Source organism: Artibeus jamaicensis, unplaced genomic scaffold (assembly GCF_021234435.1).
Source record: "Artibeus jamaicensis isolate MK-2021 breed Jamaican fruit bat unplaced genomic scaffold, CSHL_Jam_final contig_787, whole genome shotgun sequence".
Lineage (NCBI taxonomy): Eukaryota > Metazoa > Chordata > Mammalia > Chiroptera > Phyllostomidae > Artibeus > Artibeus jamaicensis.
The window spans coordinates 5,375,411-5,392,833 of NW_026521972.1; the positions used below are offsets into that span (position 1 = coordinate 5,375,411).

The 17,423-nt window shown below is 38.4% G+C and overlaps 1 protein-coding gene across 1 annotated transcript in view; it reads right to left on the reverse strand.

Moving 5' to 3' along the window:
- ELAPOR2 (endosome-lysosome associated apoptosis and autophagy regulator family member 2) overlaps nt 1-17,423 on the reverse strand; it is a 188,037-nt gene that overhangs the window by 65,342 nt on the left and 105,272 nt on the right. Inside the window, exons 6-8 of the mRNA XM_053672815.1 lie at nt 9,227-9,332; nt 8,024-8,176; nt 7,338-7,426 (exon numbers count right to left, since the gene is read on the reverse strand). Coding sequence (XP_053528790.1) covers nt 7,338-7,426; nt 8,024-8,176; nt 9,227-9,332 — 348 coding nt within the window. The remainder of the gene's footprint in view (nt 1-7,337; nt 7,427-8,023; nt 8,177-9,226; nt 9,333-17,423) is intronic.

Below are 17,423 nucleotides of genomic sequence, written 5' to 3' on the forward strand. Positions count from 1 at the left end.
ACCCACCGGGAACCCATCATTTGTCTCTCTTGCCATTATGTGCCCCACTGTGTCAAGTTTTGCCTATTCCTGGCTTCAAAGCCATGCTCAACATCCATATGTGCTCTGAATGCATCCTCAACCCACCCATTTATATATTGTCACTCGCAGGGATTACTTTTTTAATGAAGCCTTTGCTGCTATGTTTTTTTCCCTGTAGTAACCTACTTGTCTCCTTTCTAAATATGTAAAAGCCTGGGTTCTTTCTCATCTTCCTTTATGTGGAAGACACCATCGAGATTTGACATCGTACTGGAAATTCTAGCCAGAATTTTAGTCAAAAAAATGTTCCAAAATTAGACTGGGGTGAATATACTTGAATTGACACTTAAAGTGGATATATGATATGGTATCAGAATTGCATCTTAATAAAACTGCTTTTTAAAAGAGTTTAAAGAAGACTATCCTAAAATGTTTATTTTAAACAAATTCAGAAATCCCTAGTCACTGAGAAAGGCCATGCTCTTTTCCCATCATCCTAATTAAGAAACAAGTGTATTTAACTTGCTAAAATTATATAGGAAGAAAGGCTGATCTAAAACCCATATCCTTTATTAACCTATTTTTAAATGTCTCCTATGTCTTACTCCTGCTATAAAACTCAGAAGTTCCATGTTACAGACCTTGAGCACTTGGACTACTTTATAGTACTGAGGTTTGCTAAAGGCCAAAGTGATATATAATCTGATACCAAAACATTAGCAAACCCTCTAGGACCCCTCTGTTTCCTAGACTTAAAGATGAAAATGTTGCAGGTCCAATGTCTCCTCTCAAGAAGGCTTCCTTCTGAAACTTCCTTTCCTACTAGACACTCTTCTAGCCTTGGAAAGAAATCTCATATTTGACAAAACATGCCATTCCACAACTAAGCAGCTCTACTTGTTAGAAAATCATTACACACTCCTGGGATTTATCTTTTGTAAATTCACCTGATTAGCCCAAATTTTGCCTTATAGAATAACACAGAAAAATCCATTTATACTTTCCTGTGACTTCCCTTCAAATGATTAAACTTATTATCTCAGAAATTAAGTATTTTTTTAAAGGAAGAAACTTTTTTTTTTAAAGATTTTATTTATTTATCTTTAGAGGGGAAGGGAAGGAGAGAGGGAGAGAAACATCAATGTATGGTTGCCTTTCGGGTGTCCCCTGCTGGGAACTGGCCTGCAGGGAACGGGCCTGCAACCCTGGCATGTGCCCTGACTGGGAATCGAACCGCGATTGTCTGGTTCGCAAGCCCGCTTTAAGTATTTTTTTAAAGATTTTTTATTTATTTATCTTTAAAAGGGAAAGGAAGGTGAGAGGGAGAGAAATATTAATGTATGGTTGCCTCTTGTGTGTCCTCTGCTGGGAACTGGCCTGCAACCCAGGCACTTGTCCTGACTGGGAATCGAACTGCAATCCTTTGGTTCACAGGCCCACGCTCATTCCACTGAGCTACACCAGTCAGAGAATTATCTAGGAAATTCTTAGTAAGAACCTACTATGTGTAGAAAAAAGCACTGTGGGAAATTTTAATACTAATAATACATATTGGTGCTCTGGAGGAATATATAATATAACCCCAAGAAGATAGGTTCACAAGCTGCTGTAATATGAAGAAGAAAAGTACATGAAGAGGATACATAAGCATCAGATTTGGAGACATATTTGGGGTCGAATTCCAGCTTTAAGACTTACAAGCTGTGAGCTTAGAGAAATTATCTAACTAATTTTATTAAGCCTCAGTTTCCTCATCTACAAACAAGGTAAAGTAATACCTAAATTGCACAGCTGATTTAAAAAAAAAAGAACTACAGGCAAGGTTTGAACACACACACACACACACACACACACACACACTGAGGAGCAAAAATACCAATGCTGGTTTTCACAGAACAGAACAAATAATCCAAAAATTTATATGGAACCACAAAGGACTCCAAATCACCACAGCAATCTTAAGAAAGAAGAGCAAAGTTGTAGGTACCACACTACCTAATATCAACCTATACTACAAGGCTATAAATTGAAACAGTATGGTACTGGGATAAAAACAGATACCAAAATCAACAGAACAGAACAGCAGACCCAGAAATAAACCCATACCTCTATGATCAATTAATATTTGACAAAGGAAGCAAGAACATACCATGGGGTAAAGACAATTTATTCAATAACTGGTATTGGAAAAATTGCACCAATACATGCAAAGATGAAACTAAAATACCTTCTTATACCATATAAAAGAATAAACTCAAAATGGATTAATGAGTTAAATGTAAGATTCAAAACATAAAACTCCTAGAACAAAACTTAGGCAGTTAAACCTTTGACATTTCTCTGAGCAATATTTTTTCCTGCTGTATCTCCTCGGGCAAGGAAAACAAAAGGAAAAATAAACTAGTGAGATTAGATGAAACTAAAAAGTTTTTGCACGGCAAAAACCAACAAAACCAAAAGACAACCTACTGAATGGGAGAACATATTCACCAACCATACAACTGATAAGAGGTTAGCATCCAAAATTTATGAAGAATACAGCCCAACACCAAACAAAAAAGACAATAATCCAACTAAAAAGTGGGCAAGGAGCTGAATAGACACTTCTCCAAAGAGGACATACACATGGCCAATACAAATATGAGAAGATGCTTAATGTCACTAATGATCAGAGAAATGCAAATTAAATCCACATGAGACATCATCACCTCACACCGGTCAGAATGGCTACCATCAGTAAAGCAACAAAGAATTGTTGGTGAGAAGGTGGGGAAGAGGGCACCCTCATGCACTGTTGGCGAGGTGTGGATTGATACAGCCTCTGTGAAGAACAATGTGGAGGGTCCTTAGAAAATTAAAGAAAGGACAAGCTTAAAATAAAATTTTAAATTAATTTTTTAAAAGAGTGCATGCATTCTGCGAATGTACCCAGAATCACTCTCTTTTTACTATGATAACAGACACCACCATCTCTTTCTCTGAAGGAACTGAAAGAATCGGAGTTACATGTCTGGCCTCCACAGCCACAGGGACTAGCAGGGGAACTAAGCTGTCCAACACAATTAGACCACATGCCTGAACTGAATGGTCGATCTGACATGGGCTTGCGGTTCAAGCAGGGCCAATCAGAGTCTTTTCTGAAAGTTTGGTCTGTGCTCCTCCAATCAGAAGCTGTGAGGGTGTTAGTGGCTTTCACAAGAAAGAGCCTGCCTGAGATGGAAATCAAATGAGCCAAGAATATGAGCAAGAAGAACAAGAGAAAGTCCTGATAAAATCATTTACTCTATATTGACTTCCCAGTCTCCTGAGTCAAGAGCCTTCTGCCCTACCTCCCCATATCCCACTTCTGAAAAGTATTTTTAAAATTCATTAACAGAATTTTATAATTATCCCCAAGTGTGAAAACAAATCTGACACCTTGTGCTGCCCCATCACAAGGAAACATGCATCCCATCCCATAATGAGGGGCAAAAAAAACACCATGTTTTGCCCTGGGATAAAACAGACTCCCCAAAAAGTTACTTTGTTTAGTTTAATGGTCAAACTAAATAAAACTCTTAAGGCTTTTGTCTAAGCTGCTGACTGTCTAACAAAAACAACCTAATCCCCCTGACTTTTGCAAGTTGCTATGAGACTACTTTTGCATGTCTGAGTGAGACCTGCTTTTCAACAAGGAACAGCTTAATTAAAAACCAAGTATCCTTTGTCCTCTTGGGAGGTTTTTTCCCTTTAAATAGCTGAGGCATTTTTTATTTGGTGAGTCGAAACTTCTCAAACTTGGATTCTTTCAGAAATCTTTTTGGCAAGCAATGTTTTCTCTTTTCTAAATACTTTTATATCAAGACTTTAACACAATAAATTTTTATTTTTTTAATCTAACCTCATTGTTCAAGCATACTGGCATCTTTCTCAGTCTTAATTCTGTCATTTTCCCCAGCTTTACTAATTTACAATTTGATATACTTACTTGTTCCTGATGTCTTCCTGCAAATTAAGAATTTTAAAATGAAATCCTTAAAGTCATCTAAGTTCATAATTTTCTTTGTATGAGTTGGAATATGTATGAACCCTCTGTTAAATTTATATTCCTATGGAAAATATATAATACCAACTGTACCCCTAGTTTATATCAACTACATTCCTAGTTTATATCCATTTATTAAACATTTTACATAAAGTTCTTCAATTAGCCATATATCCACTTAGCCACATCGTTTAGTCCACAATTCTCTGTTATCCATAGGAAGATCATGAGAAGCTCTATCAAACAGCTTCCTAACATTAAAGATGCCTTCTCGTCATGAATACTCGCCCATTATCACTAGGTAATATTCTTTTGACCTCAAATCTCAAGCACTGAATCTGCGCATGTGCTTGTATACAGCTATATGAGTGTACCTCGATGTATGTAAAAAATGGGTTCTCAGCATTCTTTGAAAACAAAGCACACAGGAAAAGTTAACTCACTACTGTGGAACCATACCAAGTCTAGCACTAGCCTGTGTCTTTGGCTGCATTTAATGCAGCTTCCTACCCACAGCCCCACATTCCAGTTACACTCACATCTCCATAGTTCTCCCCACACCCCCTCCCACATCAGGTCTTCACCATCCTGCTCCTTCTTCCAGAAATGCTCTCTCCCAAGCTCTTGCCTAGGTTTTATCCAGAGTTCTGAAACTCTACAGATTAGGTCAGATCTACATAAAACTCAAGACTTGTCCGTAAAAGTACTAATCACAATTGGATATAATAATTTCTTTTTTTACTATCTTTCCCTGTAAAGTCTAGACCGGTGGTACTCAAACTGTAAGGTTCCTAGACCAGCAGAATTAGAATCACCTGGGAACTTCTTCAAACGGCAAATTCTCAGACCCAGCCCTAGGTCTACTGAAACAGACAGTTTGGGACAGAAACCTCCAGGCAAGTCTGATGCACACAAAAGTTTGACAGCCTTTACTCTACAATCTGTGTAGACATTTACATTCTTCTGCCTACCCTGAGCTCTGCCCTCATCACCCACCACTTTGTATGTGGCCAGTGCTCAGTAAAATTCGCTGAATAAATGAATAAATGAGTAGGCACTCTACATTTGTCATGATGTTAATGAGAGTCTCTTAATCAGGATAAGAATGGTTCCAGTTACTAATTAAAATTTCCCTCAAAAACGTCCCCAGTAGGCAGGAAGCAATCAAATAACTAAGCTTCTAAATGAACAGAGAAACTTGTAACACTTCTGTCATATAAAGTATAATGTTCAAAGTCTATATATCACAGTAGCCACTTCCCTTGATGACCCTCTCTCTAAACAAGGGGAAAATAAGATCAAAGATAGGTGGTCATGGAACAACCTGGGAAACATCACTAAACCATCAGCAAATCACCAGGGCACTCCAAACAACATAAAGTATTTTTTAAAAACGTGAAACCAGAACAAATGAAAATGTTGGAACCAACAAAAACAGAAAACATTCAAATTCACATGTCTAATCTATACTTTCACTATATGTTATTTAATTAAATTCCCATTGCTTTTGTTTACTACTGAAGTTAGGAAGCTTTATCTTCAAATAAGTTTTAAATCACTTTTTAAAAAATCACTGCGTTTATGCAGTGCTAGTTCATTGTTTTGCTCTATAACAAAACCAGGTTCACAGGTTGCCCAGATCCACAGAAAAACATGTGTTGTGTGTATGTGTACACAACATGGCTGTGGGTACACATGTGTGTACACACGTGTGTATACTCTGTGCATTCTACATGTATTATACAGCCTCACTTCCTTTAGGCCCAAATAAACTAGATTTTGTCATACAACTCACTGACATAATAAAAAGATGACTCCTAAATATTTTCATTATAGCAAAAACAAGATTCACTTGTATATTAGATCCCATTCATTTAAGCTTCAGTAATGCTGAATTAGTAATTATTATATAGAATTTAATTGCCTTTACTTATCAATACGGCAAGTTCAGCTAGGAAAACCTTAACTAAAGGAACATTATTCCAAATTACTTCAACCTACCTCAGTGGCCCTCTACATATAAAAACAGCTCATACTCTCCATTATTGTGGGGCCATCAGGATCGTACTTCATAGCTCCTTGTCATTTAGAGCTGTTAGTTTCAATTACTGTTTTTATTAAAAATAATAAAAGCACTTCTAATTACTGAAATTTTCCACCAATTTAAACTGGCCTTCCCTCAAATTATTCTGCATTAGTAAGTACTTCAGATACTAGAATGCAAATAGTAGAGTGGACTTGTCTTAAGCATTCAAAAGTAAATTCCTTTAAAAAATAATTAAGGGCTATGAATAAGAATAATAACCATACAAAAACTATAGATCCAGACTGTAGGATAAAAACTTAAGAAAATAAAGAAATACTGACAACTATGTATATTTTCCAAACTAGGTCAAGAAATTAAGTGCCGTGATTGGGAAGATGCAAACCCAGGGAAAGAATGCTCCATCAAAGCTGCTCTAATCTCAGCTTTCCCTGTGCAACAGGCTGGTACAGCTAACACTTTTTAAATAAGAGAATCGCAGGTCAACTGCAGAGCTTATGGGTGCACTTTCCCTCTGACTCAGTGTTGTTTATATGGTAATTACTTTGCATTTTCTAAAGGCAATTACACAGTCATCTACCATAACTAAATCGGCCAATGGCTGCATGGCTTTTCTATTGCCAGAACCTACAGAGAAATCGAACAAAGAGAAGTTACAGTATACAACAGATCTCGAAATAAAGTCATTGCCTTCAACATCCTTTATTGTTGCATTATAACACTAATGAAATGCTACAGGTGCTCAGCCTATGGTAAAAGTCCTTGAGTTACACATCTCTTCACTGGGTCTCAAAACCTATCAACAATGTGAAGACTGACTGTGTAGTCTCAGGACACATTTTAAGACTGTGCTTCTCCTGATGTTATTTTTTAAAACATCTAACTGTTAAAATTGCCAGTAATTTATTGAGCACTCAGTATGCACTGCATAGGAACCTCAAGTTGACTATCTCACACTCTCAGAGCAGCCTCATGAAACAGAAACAGATATTATCCCTAGTTTAAAAATGAAAAAACTGAGACTTAGAGACAGCAAATAACTTGCCCACAGCACTAATTAGTAGATTGGAAACTCAAAACCAGAAAGGCAGGCTTCAGGACATAAATTATTAAATGTCCTCTGCACTACTCTACATACATGTGTTATAAATGAGCTCAATGAACTCTCTCGTCCACAAATTAGAGTCTGACAAATCGGGAAGAGGGCTGAGTAGGTATGAAACGGAGCCCACCGAGCACTGCCAGTACCTTTCCGTCTTCATCACACGGGGTGTGGATCTGAAAGTAGTCTTTCGTGGTACAGGACGGGCGCGCCACGCACTCGCTGGACCCTTCCTCTGCAACAGAAAAACACGTTTCAGAGATGAGCCAAGCCCTGTGTGACTCTGAGAAAGGGGGAAACCAAAACCAACACACACAAAAGACCACAAGGAAAAGTAACTTCACAGAAGAATTGAGGTGGAACTAGTGAGGCCTAAAGAAGGTGAGGGCTCACGTCTTTATTTTCACTGGAGCAGTAAGCGTGTCCAGGACACACACGGGGCAGACCATTGTTTTTCCAGGAAGACATGATTTATTCTGTTATCATTACAATTGTAACTTTGGAATAAATTAATAGTTTCTAAATATATCTCTATGCCCACAAATCATCTGAAAGTACAACGTGAATCTAGATTAGTGTAAGCCCAGCAAACAGTTACTTATAGGGCATGGAAGAGAAAAAAATTACAGACAAAAGGGGAAGTCATGCAGAAAAGGACAGAAGAAGTCGTTTTTATCCATTCAATGCTGACTCACTTCAGCACTTCGGTGTCTGTCCGCCCCATTGTTCCTGTCCTACTTATGTGTGACTTCTGGCTTATGACTATACGCTGACAAATGGAAATTTAAAAAGAAAAGAATGAAGAGCATAAGCTGGCGGAGACTAGACCCACCTGAAAATTGGGAGTCCTCTGCACACTTTATGCATTCTTTGGCTCCCTTCTCAGAGTAGGTGTTCCTGGGACACACTTGGCAGTTGAATGACCCTGGTTTGTTGCTGAAGGTGCCTGGCTTGCACGGAAAGCACTCTGATGTGTAGGCCACCCCTGCAGGGCAATGACAGAGGGTGGGAGCAAGGACCCAACAACAGCAAGCAAATCAGCACCTTTTTGCAGCTTCTACCAGAAGTGAGAGAGAGTTACTGACAGTAAGCTCTGCCCAAATCCTTTATCTCACTTCACCAAGAAAGTGTTTCCTGCATGCAAGGAACTGGGCTAGACACTGAATAAAACACACTAAGAAAAGCAAACACTTAAACAAACAAGAGATTGACAATTCTTAGAGGTATAGTAAACTGCATAAACTCAGTTGTCAAAAGACGACTCCATGAATTTACGAGTGGACTAACTCTAAGGTCCCCTCCTACTCTATAAGCTACCATTTTCTCTAATCTCTGCAGCCACCTGTTTGTTTCCTCTTTATCATCTGCTCACTAAGTCACAGACAAGACTCAAGAAGCCCTAAGAAGGGCTTGACTTTTCTCCTGGTTTGTAATTCCAGATTTTGCCAGAAGATGTCACTATGACTAATTATTAATAGTGAGCATCCCAAGAATAAGTACAACTTTAAAATATTAAAATACCAGCCAAACTTTAATAAAGAAGAATCACTACTTTAATTAGAAGTAGCCCTGAGACTTAACAATGCCGGGGTTTACTGGCCACTCTCCTGGGCCCCAAAGGCCCAGCTGGTTCAAAAGAAGCACAAGAGATTTAGCAGACAGGCCATGATGTTTATTCTGTTGCCATTTTTATGGATATAGCAGCAACCTGAGTAAACTCAGCAACTAGCACAAATGAATAACAGGCTCTTATTAACTAAGATGTTTTTCTTTTATTTAAAGACACTTAAAATTGTCATCATGTTTACCTTTCACCTAGACTAAATAATTCAGTTTCAGGGCACAAAACAAAACAAAAACAAAAAGCCAGTCAACTTGCCAAGAATAAAACCAGGACCTCGAGGCCTATATGATACCTAACATATTAGTTCCTGTCCCATAAACCCTTGAGCCAGCCAAACCAAAAATGCAATCGATATTTTAACTCAATATAAAACGTGATAGCCGACTACTAAAACAGATCACTGGGAAATACCTTCAATTGTGATATTTTTTACCAAAACTGGTTTGACTGCCTTAGAACCCATCAGGATGCCGGTAGTTCTCCAGTATAATATGTTTGTGCCAGATTTTAGCATTACCTGGAAGGAAAAACACAAGACACTCAGGTCAGACAAGCCATGCTATATCCAACCATACCTGAAAGCTAATCTCTGACACAGTTTTCTTTGCATTACAGTAAAACACCATTAATTTGGAACCCACAAATATAAGTCCACTGTTAATTTAGACCTAAGCTCTGCTGAAGTTCAAATTATCTTAAAAAAAACTTTGTGAATCCAAGAAATAGAGTAATAAAGAAGGAAAGGAAATTTCTCAAGTCTAAAGATAAAGTGATTTTCAAACCATCTGCATGAAATCTTGGTTTATATTTAAAATGGACTCATTTTAGAGAGTAAAAGGCATTCAGCCCAATTACATATGTATTGGATGCTACTATTCATAAGTAGATTTCAGTGCTGAGAACAAAGAACAACAGAAAGGGTTTGCTTCTTTTTTAATGTATTTAATAAACAATACTACAACTGCAACAACAGAAAATAGAATTGTTTTTATAGAATAACCCAATTTAGAAAAAACCTGACCAATCTACGGAGGAACAGAGCAAACAGCCAACAGTACCCCAGCATATACGAAAATAAGAGACCACAAATTGTAGTGGACACTGAAAAACCAGATGGTAAGGAGACTGCTGCAGGACAATAAGGTCCCAGGGACCATCACAGGGACAAGGGTGGCTGTGGCCTCAGCCCAGCGCCAAGTGCTGGGTCTACCACAGACTTCTTGGGAGAGGCGGGCCTGCCACAGAGTCCTTGGGAGAGAGCCCAGTCAACTGCTCCCTCTCCAGCCAAGCAGGGTTTGAGCAGCACCAGGAGAGACCCGGTTGCTTGAAGCTGCAAAGAGGGGAATAAGGACAAAGAGGCAAATGCAAAAGGGCCGTGACCACCTGCAGTCTGTGGTCGCCTGCCTTGGGAGACTTGAGAGCCCCAAAGTGACGCGCACAGACCCTGATAGTCACCAGTCTGGCTGGAGAATTGGGCTGTACTGAGTGGCATACTTGAGTAGGAGGGATTTCTCAAAAAGAAAATCTGTTTGGGGAATTCTCCTGCAACAGCCGCTTGGCCTACTCCCCACCCAGCCAGGCAGCAGCCATCCCGAGGTTAGGCGGAAGGCCCTGCATTCCCTCATAGCACTGGGGAGGGATCACACCCAAACCTGCTGGACCAAGGCAACCTGTCTGGGCGGGCACACCCACACCCCAGCCCACAGCAAAGACCCCCAGGGAAAGAGTGCTCTAAAGAAGACCTGGATCCCCCACATAGGGAGCTGGGGAGAGGCACCAGACTAGCTCATGGGAGAGTGCTCACAAGACTGGCTGAGTACACATCAGGAAGGGAGAAAGGCCACAGCAATCACCCCTCAGCCTGCTGTAGCCAGCAAGACCAGAAAAACCAGTTTAGCCAGTTTGAAAACAACAAAAGGTGTTTGGGTTTTTTTGTTTGTTTGTTTGAATAATCTTTTATTTTTTAATTTTTTATTATTGTTTTATCTTTCAATACCTTTTTCTTCTCTTTTCTTCTTTCTTGTTTCATTCCTTCCTCCTTTCTTTCCAATATTATTTATTCTTTCTCCTTCCTCCTGCCTTTTTTTTTAATACCCACAAGTAAGACAAAAAAACTTAGAACTGTGAGAGGACCAGAGTTGGACCCAAAGACAGGGCATCCCAACAGTTGAGACAGTGAGACAATTTTCACTTTACTATTGCAGAGAAACTACAAGTTACTGCATATTTGTATTATTTTTTCATTATTCTTAAATCTTTTATTTTACTAGTGTTTTTGTATTCCTCTTCTTTCTCTATAGTCTTCTTTGCTTGGCTGGTTATATTGTATCATTTGACAGGTTTCCCCTGTTCTGTCTTCCACGGGGTATTGCTAACTTACTATCCTTCACGTCACTTGTGTTCCTCTAGCACATTACTCAAAGTTCTATACCCCTTATTCATGTTATCCAGATCACATAGATTCTGTCATATGATTGTTGCTCTAATATTATGTAAATAATAGCAGTTCCATACAATTGTAAATACAACACGCCTTCCAGATCCTAACCCACTTCACAGTTTCCTGAACTCTATTACTGTAGCAGTTAACTCTATTTTCTCACACACTACACCTATTTACTACTCTTTACTCCCACCTTACCTCAGAATCTGACCTTCCACAACCCCAACTGCTTTCTAGATCCAACTCACAATCCTTCCTCCCCAACAATATTCTTATCTTTTTTTCTATTTTTCTTAAAAGTGGCTAGTTGGGTTGAAGGTCACAGTTAACACTATACATAGCCAAAGGATCTCCTATCTCTTCTCTACCGGCTGCTACTGTAAATATCATAGAATATGCTCTTGATGTCATAAACCATTTTGCCTTCCCCTCCAACTGATCACAGAAAAGAGTAGGTGGAAGTGGTGAACACCAGGATACCCACTGGAAGGGGAAACCCAACAACAAAGGGACCACTAACAGATAACAATAGAAGATGGTGAAGGAGGAAGGGGAAACCACACAAACCTCAACTCCTCCAAGACCTACCTGGAAATACAACTAGATAGTGGAGAAACTACCCAGTACAAATAACTGAACAAGAGCAAAAGAGAATTTTCAAAACCTTGTGCACATAGAAGAACTAGCTTCAACACAACCTGCCCTCACCAGAACAACAAATTACAAGAGATGGTGGACAGAGTGACCATTAGTTAACCAACTGGTAGGAAGGACCCACAAAAGAAAACAATCAAAACTTAAAGACAAACACAGAGCCAACTTAAAGGACAGCTGAAGACCAGTGAGCTCGGGAGATCAAGGAGACTACACCACTGAATCTAATAGGTATTCTACCACAGAACTTCACACCATAAACCCAGGGAGCCAGAACAAATCAATTTAAGAAGCTGAAGATAACAAGAAGAGTCTCACAAAGAATGGGTAGACAAAGAAACAATCCTCAAATGAAAGGAAAGCATAAAGTCTCAGAAAGAATGCTAAATAAAATAGAGGAAACTCAACTATCAGACATTGAATTCAAAGCACTGGTTATCAGGAAGTTCAATGACCTTACAATAAGCTACCAGAAACTACAAGGAAAGTACAATGAGTTCACTAAAAACTATATCAACATTAAAAAATAGAAACTATCAACAAGGGCCAAGACTATCATAAACAAAGCAACAAACAAATGTTGGAGAGGTTGTGGGGAAAAGGGGTCCTTAGTTCACTGTTGATGGGATTGCAGACTGGTACAACCATTATGGAAAACAGTATGGAATTTTCTCAGAAAAATAAAAATCGACCTGCCTTTTGACCCAGCAATTCCACTGCTAGGATTATATCCTAAGAATCCTAAAACATCAATTTCAAAGAACCTATGCACCACAATGTTCATAGCAGCACAATTTACAATAGGCAAGACTTGGAAGCAACCTAGGTGCCCATCAGTAAATGAATGGATCCAAAAATTGTGGTACATATACACAATGGAATTCTATGCAGCAGAGAGAAAGAAGGAGCTACTACCCTTTGCAACAACATGGATGGAACTGGAAAGCACTATGCTGAGGGAAATAGGCCAGGGGTTGAAAGACAAATACCATATGATCTCACCTTTAACAGGAAGCTAAACAACAAAACAAACAAGCAAGCAGAAAACAAACAAAGACACTGAAGTAGAGAACAAGGGGACAGTGACCAGAGGGGAGAGGGAAGGGAATTTAAGGGGAAAAAGAGTGAGGGATTTGGAGGAACAAATAGGAAGGACGCAGGGACAAGAACTAAGGGGGTGGAAATGGGAGGAAGGTGGGGAGCAAGAGGTGGGGGAAGGTGGGATGGGAGAAATAGACAAAAAACTGTACTTGAAAAATAACTAAATAAAATTTAAAAAAAAAACAAGGGCCAAGAGGAAATGAAGAATACAATTTCTGAACTGAAGAACACAGTACAAGGAATCAAAAGCAGGATCAATGAAGCAGAAGATCAGATCAGCGAGCTAGAAAATAAAGTAGAAAAAACACCCAAAAAGAGCAAGAAAAAGAAAAGAGGCTCAGAAAGAATGAAGAGGGATTAAGAGAAATGCAAGACAATATGAAATGTAATAATATCTATATAATAGGGATACCAGAAGGAGAAAAAGAAGAAAAAGAGATAGAAAACCTGTTTGAAAAAGTAATGATGGAAAACTTCCCTAATTTGATGAGAGAACAAGTCACACAGATCCAGGAAACACAGAGAGTCCCAGGAACTCAAAGAGGAATCAAGAGGAACCCAAAGAGGCCCACTTCAAGGCACATCATCATTAAAATGGCAAAATTCCAAGACAAAGAGATAATCTTAAAGGCAGCAAAGGAGAAACAGTAAGTAACATACAAAGGGAGCCCCAATAAGGTTAGCTACTGACTTTGCGATGGAAACGCTTGAAGCAAGAAGAGCACGGCAAGAAATATTCCAAGTAATGAGAACCAGAGGCCTGCAACCAAGGCTACTTTATCCAGCAAGGCTCTCAATCAAGATAGAAGGCCAAATAAAGAGCTTCCAAGACAAAAGATGTCTAAAAGAATACACCTCCACCAAACCAGCTCGGCAATAGATGCTAAAGGGACTGCTCTAAGGAAAGGCAGAAAAAGAGAGAGACAGGGAAGAACACAAGTACAAAAATGGCAATGTTTAAGAACCTATCAATAATAACCTTAAACATACATGGATTAAATGCTCCAATTAAAAGACACAGAATAGCTGCATGGATAAAAAAGCATGACCCACACATTTGCTGCCTACAAGAGACCCACCTCAGGACAAAATGCCTACACAGACTAAAAGTGAAGGGCTGGAAACAAATTTTCCAAGCAAATGGCCAGGAAAAAAAAAGCTGGGGTAGCAATACTTACATCAGACAAAACAGACTTCACAAGAGGGCCATAAAGAGAGACTTGGAAGGTCACTTCATAATACTCAAGGGAAGAATCCACCAAGAAGACATCAACATTGTAAATATATATGCACCCAACATAGGAACACCCAAATATACAAAGAAAATCTTAGAGGACTTCAAGAAAGATATTGACAGCAACACAATTACAGTAGGGGATTTTAACACCCCACTATCACAAATGGACGGATCTTCCAAACGAAATATCAACAAAGATATTGTGGCATTGAACTAACAATGCCCTAGATGAAATGGACTTAACTGATATATAGAGAGCCCTTTATGCCAAAGAACCTAAATACACATTCTTTTCAAATGCACATGGAAAATTTTCATAGACCACATGATAGGACACAAAACGAGCCTCAACAAATTCAAGAAAACTGAAATTATACCAAGCATTTTCTTGTATCAGACCACAAGGGACTGATACTAGAAACCAACCCCAAGGGGAAAAAATCAAACACTCAAAATCATGGAGATTTAATAGCATGCTGTTAAACAATGCATGGGTCAAGAATGAAATTAGGGGAGAAATCGAAACGTTTCTGGAAGCAAGTGAAAATGAACTTGCAACAACTCAAAATTTATGGGACACAGCAAAGGCAGTCCTGAGAGGGAAGTTCATAGCAATACAGATCTACCTAAAAAACAGAGAAACATTTCAAACAAACAACCTAACTCTACACCTATAAGAACTCAAGGAACAACAACAAAGACAGCCCAGAGCAAGTAGAAGGAAAGAAATAACCAATATCAGAGCAGAATTAAATGACATACAGATGAAAAGCACAATTCTAAGGATCAATGCATCTAGGAGCTGGTTTTTTGAAAAGATAAACAAAATCAACAATCCTTTAAGCAGGCTCATGAAGAAAAGAGAGGGCCCAAATAAACACAAACAGACATGAAAGAGGAGAGATTACAACTGACACCACAGAAATACAAAGGATTCTAAGAAATTACTGTGAAGAACTGTATGCCAAGAAACTTGAAAACCTAGGTGAAATGGACAAATTTTTAGAAAAATACAATCCTCTAAAACTCAATGAAGCAGAAGCAGAAAGCCTGAACAGACCAATAACAGCAGATGAAACTGAAGCAGTAATCAAAAAACTCCCGACACACAAAAGACCTGGACCAGATGGTTTCACAGGAGAATTCTACAAAGCATTTAAGGAAGAGCTAACCCTGTCCTTCACAGACTATTCAAAAAAATCTAAAAATATGGAAGACTCCAAACTCTTTTTATGAAGCCAGCATCATCCTAATTCCAAAACCAGATAAAGACACAACAAAGAAAGAAAACTTCAGGCCAATACTGCTGATGAACATAGACACTAAAATCCTCAACAAAATATTGGCAAACAACATCCAGCAATACATTAAAACATCATAAACCATGACCAAGTGGGATTCATCCCAGGGATGCAAGGATGTTACAATATTCGCAAATCAGGAAATGTAATATATCACATAAACAAAAGCAAACACAAAAATCACATGATCATACCCATACATGTGGAAAAAGAATTTGATAAGATACAGCACCCATTCTTGATAAAAAACACTCAGCAAACTGAGAATAGAGGGAGCATTCCTCAACATAATAAAGGCCATATATGAGAGACCTACAGCCAACATCATACTCAATGGGAAAAAACTAAAAGCTTTTCCACTAAGATCAGGAACAAGACAAGGTTGTCCACTTTCACCACTTCTATTCAATATAATATTGGAAGTTTTAGACATAGCAATCAAACAAGAAAAGGAAATAAAAGGCATCCAAACTAGAAAGGAGGAAATAAAACTGTCACTGTTTGCAGATGACATGATAGGGTACATGGAAAATCCTATAGACTCTACCCAAAAACTGCTCGACCTAATAAATAAATTTGGCAAAACAGCAGGATACAAAGTCAATAACCAGAAATGAAAGGCAATTTTGTATACCAACAATGAAACAGCAGAAGCAGAAATAAAGAAAAAAATCCCATTTGATACAGCAAAAAGAAAAATAAAATACCTAGTAATAAACCTAACCAAAGAGGTAAAAGACCTGTATGCAGAAAACACAACACTGAAGAAAGAAATCAAGGAAGACACAAACAAATGGAAATATATACCGTGTTCATGGATTGGAAGAATTAACATCATCAAAATGTCCATACTACCCAAAGCAATTTACAGATTCAATGCAATACCTATTAAAATACCAATGGCATATTTCACAGACGTAGAACAAACATTTCAAAAATTTACATGGAATCATGAATGACCCCAAATACCAGCTGCACTTTTGAGAAAGAAGAGCAAAGTAGGAGGGATCACAATACCTGATACCAAACTGTATTATAAGGCCACTGTAATCAAAACAGCCTGGTATTGGCATAAAAACAGGCACATGGACCAATGGAACAGAACAGAGAGCCCCAAAATAAACACATCTCTACAGTCAATTAATATTCAACAAAGGGGCAGTAACATAAAATGAAGTAAAAATAGCCTCTTCAACAAACGGTGTTGGGAGAACTGGACAGCTACATGCAAAAAAAAATGAAACTCGAGAACCAATTTACACCATACACAAAAATAAAATCAAGGTGGATAAAAGACTTAAATATAAACTATAACACCATTAAAGTCCTAGAGGAGAACATTGGCAAGAAAATCTCAGATATTTCACACAGCAACATTTTTACTGATATGTCCCCTAGAGGAAGGGACATAAAAGAAAGAATAAACAAATGGGATCTTATCAAAATAAAAAGCTTCTGCACAGCTAAAGAAAATAGTATTAAAATAAAAAGAGAACGAACCATATGGGAAAACATAGTTGCCAATGATACCTCAGACAAGGGTTTAATCTCCAAAATATACAAAAAACTTACACAACTCCACTCTAAGAAGACAAGTGACCCAATTAAAAAGTGGGCAAAGGAATTGAAGAGACACTTCTCCCAGGAGGACATACAGAGGATCCAGAGACACATGAAAAGATGCTCGATATTGCTAGCTATCAGAGAGATGCAAATTAAAACCACAATGAGATACCACTTTACACCGGTCAGAATGGCTATCATAAACAAAGAAACAAACAACAAATGTTGGGGAGGTTGTGGAGAAAAGAGGATGCAAGTTCACTGTTGGTGGGATTGCAGACTGGTACAACCACTATGGAAAACAGTATG